Source organism: Capricornis sumatraensis, chromosome 15, assembly GCF_032405125.1.
Source record: "Capricornis sumatraensis isolate serow.1 chromosome 15, serow.2, whole genome shotgun sequence".
Classification (NCBI taxonomy): Eukaryota; Metazoa; Chordata; class Mammalia; order Artiodactyla; family Bovidae; genus Capricornis; species Capricornis sumatraensis.
In genome coordinates, this window is record NC_091083.1 from 58,267,179 (window position 1) to 58,277,470 (window position 10,292).

Below are 10,292 nucleotides of genomic sequence, written 5' to 3' on the forward strand. Positions count from 1 at the left end.
CTGTCCCTGTCACCCCTCCCCCGGCCTCAGCACCCACGCATGGCTCCCGCTGCATCAGGACCTCCAGGGTAGGGGCCACGCTGTGGCGCTGTGTGTCCATCACGCCCTCACATTTACTGGTTGCCTTCTGCTGTGAAGAAGAGCCTCCCTCCCACCCTCCTCCATCCATCCATCCACTCATCACCGTGTGTGGACACATGGATCCTGCTGTGTTCAGGGGGTGTAATCAATGCTCTCGTTGTTTCTAGATTGATCAGTGGAAGCTTCTTCGAGCTGGTTCTATATCCTTTTGAAACGTTGCCCTCAACCTGTAAGCATGAGAGGTGTCCGGGTGACTGTGCCTCCCCTGCCCTCCCCACGTGGCACCTGGGAGCTTCCCTGCAGTGGAGGGTGATATTTGGAGACGAGTGTCTGAGCTCTGTGTGTGCTGGTCGCCGCAGGGTCCCTGTCCCAGGCTCCGGAGGCCCCAGCAGTCAAGAGACTGGAACGTGTGTTTGTGCGCAGTCGTGTGCGTGTGTGCGCCTCTGTCTATCTAGAAGGACCCTACGCGTTCCAGTGGATCTTGAAATTCTAGTCTAGGACCTCAGGGCTTCTTCCAGGCTCCTCCCCTTCCTTCCTTAGGAGTCCCTTCACAGGCAGTGAGACGTCAAGTTCCCATTCTTCTCAGAATATTTGGTTCTTTTTGTTTTTGTTCAATGTAACCAGTCCCACAACCACTCTGGCCGCTGGGTCCCTGTGCTGGCAGGGGAGGGCCTAGGGGAAGGGCATATTGATTAACTTCTGTCTTAGGCATTGAAATATCTACAAAGGAGACTAGCGGGGAGGGTGTGGGTGTGGGGAGGAGAGTGGAGTTGGGAGGGATAGAGCACCTTGAGGAGACAGTGGAGACATGTCACTGAAGGCCCAGGGGGCGTGGTTTCATGTATTGTTGGTGTGCCTGATTTTGGACTTTTGGAAAAGTGAGTTTTGTGTGTGATAACGAACACAAAATCTGGAGCTTAAAAAAGTCCTTCAAGTGCTTTTCTTCATCAGAGAGAATGCTTAATTTTTTTCTTTTAGTTTAGGACTATATCCTTAAGGCTATGTCTTAAGAACGTTTATTATGAGCCAATTCTAGACTTGCAGAAAAGTTACATGAAGAGTAGTTTCCGTGTACCCCTTACTCAGCTTCATGATGTGAAGTAGTGTAGTGCTGTGATAACTGTGAACTCAAGACATTACTGGATTTTGTTTTTCAGAATCAATTTAAAGTAAGTAACTTCATACTTGAGAGCAGTTTTCGGTTCACGGTCAAATTGAATGTACAGTACAGTTCTCCCGATGCCTCTCTTCCTCCACCCACGTGCACAGCCTCCCCCATCAGCCACGCCCCCACCAGATGGTGCATTTGTTTCAGCTGACTAACCTGCATGGACGTGCCATCACCACTCAGAGTCTGCAGTTTATATCAGGGCTCACTCGTGTGTTGTACACTCTGTGCTTTTGGACAAATGTATATACTAATGTATCCACCTGCATAGTGTCACACACACAGTATTTTCACTGCCCTGAAAATCCTCTGTGCTCTGCCTGTTCATCCCTCCCTCCCCCACTCCCTGGAAACCCATGATCTTTTTACTGACTCCATAGTTCTATCTTTGCCCGTGTCATAGAGTTGAAACCAGACAGAATGTACCCTTTTCTTACTGGCATCTTTCACGTACTTGAATGTATTTAGGGTTCCTCCATGTCTTCTCATGGCTTGAAAACACACTTCATTTTGGCGCTATTTCATTGCCTAGATGCGCATTTTACTTAAACGTCACCTACCAAAGGACATCTTGGCTGCTGCTGCGTTTTGGCAGTTATGAATGCAGCTGCTGTAAACACCTGTGTACAGGTTTCTGTGGCTGTGAGTTTTGAACTTATTCAGATAAATACCAAGGGGCACAGTTTTGTGTAGTGAGTGTACATTTACTTTTGCTATAAACCGCCATACCGTCTGCCCAAGTGACTGCTCCGTTTCCCGTTCCCCGCCCAGCGCTGAATGAGCGTTGCTGCTGCTCCACACCCGCACCAGCGCTCCTGTTGTCAGTCTTCTGGGTTTCGGCCTTTCTCATGGTTGTGTGGTAGCGTCTCTGCTTTAATTTGCGTTTCTCTAATGACATACGATGTGGAGCATCTCTTCATGTGCTTATTTGCTATCTACATATCTTCTTGGTGAGGTGCCTTTTAAGATCGTTTAAAATGGGGTTGTTTGTTTTCTTGTTATTGAGGTTTTAGAGTTCTTTGTGTAGTTTGGATTTTTTAAGTCAGATGTGGCTTTTGCACATTTCCTCTGTACTTGATGGCTCCTGCTCTCCACTGATGCTGCAGGGCCCTGGCGTTCGGTCTCTGTAGCCCTCCGTGCTTCCTTGTCTTTCCTGACCTGACACTTGGAAGAGTGTGTGTCAGCTGTTTGCTGGACAGTCTCCTGTTCTGGGTGCATTGTCAGTTTCCTCTCGGTGAAATCCAGGTGATGCATCGTGGCTGGGGTGCCGCCCCGGCCATGCTGTGCCCTCAGCGCACCATCCCTGGAGCTGGGGGCATCTGGGAGCTGGGCTTGCAGGTGTCCCTGCTGGAAAATCCATCTCCTCTCTCCATGAGCGTCCTGTGGGGAGTTCTGCGGCTGTGCTTCCCCGACCACAGTTCCTTCTGGTCAGTGTCACTGCTCCCTGCTCGGGGCCGCGGGCACTCCTTGGGCCTTTGTTGGGGGAATCTGCTAGCTGCACCTCTTCCATTCCTCACATGCCTCTGTCCCGGCGGGGGCTGCAGTGGGGTCTCCTGTCCTGGCCCTGCTCAGTCACCACAGGCCCCTTGTGCTTGGCTTCTCTCTCCTCTCACTTAACCCGCCGCCCTTGGAAGGTTTCTCACCTTGCCGCAGCACAGACGTTCCAGGCTCACCTCACGTCTTCCAGGGGTCGGCCATGGTTCCTCTAGCTGGGACACGTGTGGGACCATGTGCTGGCATGCTGTTGAGTTTTGCAGGCCTGCTGGGCAGCAGGGATACTTGGTGTTTGTGAGCGCGCTGCGGGTGCTCGTTCTCAGGACAGGGTAGCGGCTCTCATAGGGTTTACAGAACGTCATGGATTATACCGGCTGTCTCGGCTTATCTTCATCCACCCGGTGTGTTTTGTGCTGGATGTGGAGCTCCACAGTTACCCTTGTCAGCACTCTGTCTTCATCTCCTCGCATCTCCTGCAGGTTCTGCTCTTCTGGGGGTGCTGTGGTATTTGATATGTACATATCCGTAAGTGTTGTATCTTCACGGTCGGTTGCGATTTTTAGCATCACAGAGTGTCTGTGCCCCGTGGGCTTGGTGTTTCCTTGTCCTCAGTCAGGCCTGTTTCCCCTGCTCTTCTGTTCCCCTTGGTCTGGAGCCTTCGTTCCCCCTGGGCCTGTGGCCCCTCCTGTAGGTGCACCTCCGTGTAGTGTGCAGTGGGGTCCTGTCTTCTGAGTCGTGCTGGCGAGTGTTTTCCTATCACAGGCAAGTTAAGCCCATCATGACGTGTGGGTTCAGACTCTGTCCCAGACTCTTAGGATTGTGATGATTATTTTTGTTCACAGTTGCTGTGTTTTGGTGTGATGTGTAGTCTTTGCTCCCTAATTGAGATAATTGTGTTTAGGAAGGTTTGTGTCTCTGCTCTGGTGGTCACTTCTGTATGTGTTTGGGTGTCTTTACCCCAGGTTTCCACGTGTGTCTCCTGTTGGGCGTCTTAGCTCATGTCTGCATTCTCCTCGGCCCCAGGCAGCCACACGGCCCCCCGGTGGGTGCTGAGACCCCTTCCGTCTCACGCTTTGTCACGTTGTTTCTGCTTCGTCATGGCACACGATGTCATATCCTGGCCACTGCCTCAGTTTTGCTGTCACGTCAGCTGTGCGTTTATATTATAAATGCTTATTTCTCCCTTCTTCTGTGGATTCTCTGCTCTTTCATTGGGATGACCCTGACCTCTGGCCGAGCTCTCACCAAGCTCAGGTGCAGAGTCCCCCGCCATATTGTGAGTTGAAACGGTTTTTCTGTGGCCTTGATGTGGAGGGCAGTCAGGTTGGATATAAAAATGTTGGTTCATGCTTGCTTTCAGTGATGTTTTTAATGCTTTTCCTTGCTTACTGTATATGGGTTTCCCTAGTGGCTTAGTTTGGAGAGAGCAACGGCACCCCATTCCTGTCCTCTTGCCTGGAAAATCCCATGGATGAAGGAGCCTGGTGGGCTGCAGTCCATGGGGTCGCGAAGAGTCAGACACGACTGAGTGACTTCACTTTCACTTTTCACTTTCATTCATTGGAGAAGGAAATGGCAACCCACTCCAGTGTTCTTGCCTGGAGAATCACAGGGTGGGCTGCCGTCTATGGGGTCGCACAGAGTTGGACATGACTGAAGTGACTTAGCAGCAGCAGCAGCAGCATGGGTTTGGGAAAGCCTGATTCCAGGTTAATTTATCTTGGAAAACTGACAGTTTTATGAGGCTTCGTCAAAGTTGATTTTATGGGTTAATTTTCCCAGGTGCCCACTTGCCTTGTCCATGTAGGTTTGGTTTTCTGGTTTCCATTTCTTGAAAGTTTCCTCAGATTATGGTTTAGTATAAACTCCTGCCCTCACGTTTGCCTCCCTCTCTGGGAGCTCCGATGGCTCAGTGCATGTCCCCCTTCCGTGTCTGTCTTTACCCTGTGTTTTCCTGGCCCTTTAATTTTTTTTTTTTCCCTTTGTCCCCTTTCTATTCTGTTTTTCTGCTTTTCTTCTGAATTCTTATGAATTTTTATTCAAGATTTTTCTCCCCTGAGCACCTTACAGTTTATATTCTTGTATGAGATAGTTTTGTCTTTTTTTCTCATTTCTTTCTTGAGTCAGTCAACTCTCGTTTCTTTCTGGCTTTTAATTCATCTTGCCCTTATATTTTGAGGTTTTGATTCAAGGTGATTTTCATACTCTCAAATGTGTAAGTACATTTTTTTGTTGAAAGCGTTGTCTTGTAGTTGCTTATTTTTCCAGATTGCATTTGGCCCTGATATGTGTGGGATTTCATTTTCTGACTTTTTGTGGTGGTTCTTGGTGGACTTGCTGATCTTCCTCTTGTTGATTTTGTGGTGTGGGTGTTGACAAGATTTGTGGTCTGATGGCGCCCTCTCCTGACTGTTGTGCAGAGCCCAGTGACTTAGCTGGTGTCTGTCTTGATGAGGAGGGCTGAGGTCCTCTGGTGGCGCCTGCAGGATCCTGCTTCCCCCCCCCCCCTCACTTCTTGGTGTGCACTTAGGCACCCCCCAGCCTGCTCTGGTGGGAGGAGGACTCTTGCTGCTGTGTCTGCGGCTTGGAGCCATGGGGGCACAACCCCCCTCCTTGGTCTTCATGTTGTGCGGATGCTGTGTTCCCTCCCTGTTCTGGGTCGCCCTGGGGGAGATGATGGAAGATAACTGGGGTGACCTTGGCTATCCTCAGCCAAGTGCCGGGGGTCCCTGCAGCCCTCCAGCTGCCTGTGCTCGGGCGTGGACAAGCTTGGGAATTGCACTGGTGTGAAGAGGACCAGAGTGAGCCAGGGGGTGTCTGTGCTCTTGGTTCTTTGACCTATGTTACTCACCACCTAGCACATGGGGCATCCCTCAGACACCCTCTCATGGGTGTGGACCTCTTGCTACTATTGTAGGGGCTCTGGGGGGAGTGGCAGTAAGGGCCCCCCACGTGAGTTCCCCCAGACAGTCCCCAAGAGGCTGGTGCTCTCTGCCACCTTGGTGAGGGCCCATGGCAGGTCCCTGCAGCTGCAGTCAGGTGCCATGGCCGGTTGTGCCTGGCTCTGGGGGCCTGAGGGAAGTGACCAGTGAGCCAGGCAGGTTGGGGCTAAGGTGATTGTTTCCACTTGGTTTCCACATTGAGTGCTTGTTGCCTGTCAAGGTGGTTGTGGCATTTTTGACAGAGTTAAGGTTACCTTCAAAGGAGACAGGAGGGGATAGCCTTTCATTGATCTCATGACAGTCTTGGAATGGGACAGGTTGAGTTCACACAGTGCTTTCAGGAGGGGAGCTGGGGTTCAAGGTTGCTGTGTTTGAACCCCACCGCCTGCAAATGCAAAACAGAACAAACCTGTCACCCTCTGTGCTTGAGCCTCTTGATGAAAGTGGATGCTGGCGTCTGCTGTGCAGTTTTCTGTCATCTGAGGTCACTGCTGACAACTCAGGGCCGCTTCCTGCAGGCTGGGCACTGGGTTTCTGTGGCCACCTTCTGTGGCCAGGACACCCCAGAGGCAGTCGGTCACAGGCTGGCACTCACCCCGTGACATCGGACTATATTTAGTGTCAGGCAGGAGGCCTCTGAGCACAGCCTTCTTGTTAAAGTCCACGAAAGAGTGACGTGTGGCCACCTTGTGACCACTGGAGCCTGAGACGTGATGAGTGTGGCCAGCACGGCCACGGAGTGGAGTCCCGCTGTGGGCTGTGCTAACGCCTGCTTGTCTTGTTTGAAGCCACTTTTGACTTCTGAAAAAGGTTTCATTAAAATGTCATTTACCTTGATTTCTGAGTTTCAGCATCCTCTACATTCTGTGCCTGAAGTGAGCCCTCACCCTTCTCCTAGGTGGTTTTGGTCGTTGAACTATTTTGAAAGTAAGAGCATCAAACATGGTCCAGAATTGTAACAAGTGTCACAGAAGACACCTGGCCCATGGTTTAGGTAGCGCTTTGTTCTCCGTGAGCCTCGAGGTCAGGTGGGGCCTCCCTGCCCTCCCAGCTGTCTCTCCAGACACTGGCCTCTGCCGGCTCCCTATGTTGAGGGTGCAGACCCACAGGGCCCCGGGCGCAGGCCAGCTCCCATTTTCCTGGTTCCTCTCGGCTGTGTGTTTTCATCATTGCCTTTTCAGGGGTGCTGTTTCTTTTGTACCCAAAATGCTCCTATAAGGCTGTTACGGAGACTCAGGGAAAACTGGCAAAAAAAGCTAAGTAGTTGTTTCAAACACAGACAAGTAGTCACCAGAGGGCTTGTCTGGAGGACGGACTGGTGATTAAGGTTCTGAAGAGGGGGGGGGGTGTAAGGAACTCGTAAATTAACAGAAGACGCATGGGATGCCTCGCCTGCCACCTGCTGGCCGCTTGCTGCACTGCGGCCTCCTCCAGCATCACAGGACTCATGGCTCCCACCTTCTTAAACTTTGAGAAAACGCTGTAAAAGCTCCATTGTAAGTTTTGCACTTGAAATACACATGAGCAACTTTAACCATCAGAATACAGACACTTCCTGTTCATTCTGAATGGAAAACCAGGACTCGTCCAGTTGGAAGTTGTGTGGTTTGTGCCCACGAGTGTCGGATGGAGACGGTGACAGACGTGCTGAAATCATGGATGCTGCTGCTGGGGGGGCGGCGACGCGGCAGGAAGGCACCCAGTACCCCAGCTCTGCAAGCAGGCAGGCACCAGAGCTCACACCTTCGGCTGGATCCCCCCGCAGGCTGACCAGACTGGGCGCCGAGCAATGCAGGCCGCTGTCAGCCCAAGGGAGTGGGGAGCATCCTCCAGGCTGCAGACTACATGGTGACCGAAAAGTCCTGCAACCCAGCTTGCTGACCGCCAGCCCGCCCAGCCCACGAGCCTGGACCTTGTGGCTTTGGGAACGTGCCTTTGTTGGCGAAGTGGGGGGTGACATGGCCACCGCAGGTGCAGTGAGTGCCAGCCCACCTGAGTCCTGGACACCAGCAATGCCAGCCACGAGCCCTGGAGCCGTTCTGCGACCCTTTGGGGCAGAGGAGCCGCCACGTTTTCCTTCTGTGCCCGGGGCCAGAGTCTGAGCTCTGTGGGGAGTCGCAGGGTTAGCATCTTCCAGTGTGTGCCTGAGCACACCAGACCTGGAGGTGGGCGTGGGGTTGTGCCCCCTGCTCTCACCCCTTCTGTTAGGCACTGGCTGAGCACCACGGCTCCAGCAGTTGGCCTAAGCCTGTCCAGGCCCGGCTTCCTCCATAGCCGGGTTCCGTGGGACACCTATAGGGAAGCGTGCGCTGCCCCCAGGCCTGAGGTCCTGGGGTAGCACCTGGCGTTGCCCCTTCCTTCCAGCGCTGAGGGCACTGCCTACCTCTGCGCTCCACTAACTCGGCTGTCTTCTCCTTTCTCGTCACCAGGGCTCGGGCCCAGGCTCGGCGGTCCCAGGCAGTTCCGGCGTCGGAACCCCCAGACAGTTCACGCGGCAAAGGATCACGCGGGTCAACCTCAGGGACCTCATATTTTGTTTAGAAAATGAACGCGAGACAAGCCATTCACTGTTGCTGTACAAAGCATTCCTTAAGTAGCACGGACGCGGCCTCTTAGCAGAGACGCCTGGGGACTTTTTATATATTTGCAGATTACGCCTTTTTGTAACGAGCAAATGGGATATTGTTTAAAAAACAGCCACCTCTTTACAATGGAACAGTTTTATATTCCTGTTTCTAAGTCAACTCTTCAGTATGGAGGAAAACATGTTTCTGTAACAGAGAACACAGAGGCCTGCGGGTACTCTTACAGGACAATTAAATCCTAACTCATCTTTGATTGAGTGGCCTTCTTGCCAAACAAGCCATATATAAAAACTGATGGAATCGTTTAGCAAATAACTAGCTGCCCTCTTGTCACCTCATAGCGGTTTCTACATCGTTTGTGCATTTGGTTTAGTTCAACCCAGCTTACTGCGTAGGTGTGTGTCTACAGCCAGTGACCTCATTTCACTTATTTTATTTTTGTATTAGTCAGTTGGCAAAGCAAACTGATTTTTTAGACTATTTATCTCCCTCCCCCCCCCCCCCGCCCCTCCGTTCAGGATCCTCGAGGAGCAGGCAGCCCACCGTCCGCCCGCGCCTCGGGGCTTGTCCCTCTCTGCTTCGTGGGGCCCCAGTGACGCGGCTCCTTCTGAATGTGTGGTCAGCATCTGTACAAATGCATTTTATTTGCTATTGTTTGTAAAGCTGTAAAGTTAAAAGAAATGAAAACCTTTTCAGCATAAATCTATTTTACTTGCACTGTGTTTTTTAGCTAAAAGTGAAAACTTAGATGAAATAAAATCAAAGTTGAGAAGAATCATCAAAAGACTGTTTCTCAGTGTGAATCAAGTGTTGAAAAATGGTTGGTGTATTTTGTCAGTAATTGTACATAATTTTTGGCACATAACATGAAGATGGCTATGTAACTATAATTATTTTGCTAAGAGACTGTATGCAAGCTGTGGGCCTACTTTACAGACGTCCAGAGCAAAAGCCCCTTCTTTGTACCTATTTTTTTATTACAAATATACTAATTGGTTCTTTATATTTTCAGAGGTTATTGTATTAAATTGTCTATTGATAGTACTTTTATGACTGTAAATACTTTGGCTTTCTCTGTGTGAATTCTCATGTTAGACTTTATTCGCGCGTGTGAACTGAATGCTGATCAGTATTTTTTATGGACACCTGAAAACTGTTACACCTTTTATTTTGTCTTTTAGGAAATCCCTGTCTTTCCATTTTTTCATGTAAATTTTGCACAGTTACTTGTTCATATGTAAATATTTTACTTTCAAAAATGAAGTTTTTAATTGCTATTGTTTTATATAGGATTGAAAGAAAATTAACTCCTTTATTAAAAACAAATTTATCTGTATCTGTTTTGCCTGTTTTTCCCAGTTTTCCGTTGTAGATTCTGCTGCCAGAGATTTAGCTCTGGCTCCGCTGAGGTGTGTCTTTATGAGCCACTTGTTAGGAGTCAGTGTCTATAACCCAGCGAGTCCGGTAGAAATAGCCTCACCTCCGAGGACAGGACCTGCCTCCAGAGTCAGACCTGGTGTCGCCTGTGAGGGCCCAGGAGCCGAGCTCAGGCCTTGCTCCCTGCCGGGCCACTCTTCCTCGGACACGGATGGACTCGTGCAGCGTGGACGCTGGGCTGTTGTCCGTGCAGAGGCCTGGGGCGCCCCTGGGAGTGGGAAGGTAAGGCGGGGGTGGGGACACGTGGGCGTCCTGGCCCCAGCCCTGATGCGGACCCACGTTTGTGGTGGTGGTGGTGGTGGTGGTGGTGGTGGTGGTGGGGTGTGGTCGCTGGAGGCCCCGCCCTGTCTGGCGGTGAGTGACAGCTTGGCCTCGATGCTCTGTGGTTCCTGAGGGGGCGAGTTCACGATAGCGCAGGTCTCGCGAGAGCCGCCGCCGGCCTCCTCTGTGTGATAGCAGTTGCCGTCCATGTCTCGTTGATTTTGACTGTTTTTTTGGGTCTCTCAAGATCCGTGGGTTTCTGTCAAGTTACAGCCTCAATCTGACCCATGTTGTGTCGGTCTCCCCAGTGACGCAGTACTGCGG

At 51.1% G+C, this 10,292-nt stretch overlaps 1 protein-coding gene across 1 annotated transcript in view; it reads left to right on the forward strand.

The window, feature by feature from the left end:
• Positions 1–9,485, forward strand: part of TAF4 (TATA-box binding protein associated factor 4) — a 65,843-nt gene extending 56,358 nt beyond the window's left edge. Inside the window, exon 15 of the mRNA XM_068987416.1 lies at positions 8,115–9,485. Within this exon, the coding sequence (XP_068843517.1) occupies positions 8,115–8,282 (168 nt within the window). The 3' untranslated portion in view covers positions 8,283–9,485. The remainder of the gene's footprint in view (positions 1–8,114) is intronic.
• The last annotated feature ends 807 nt before the right edge of the window (positions 9,486–10,292 follow it).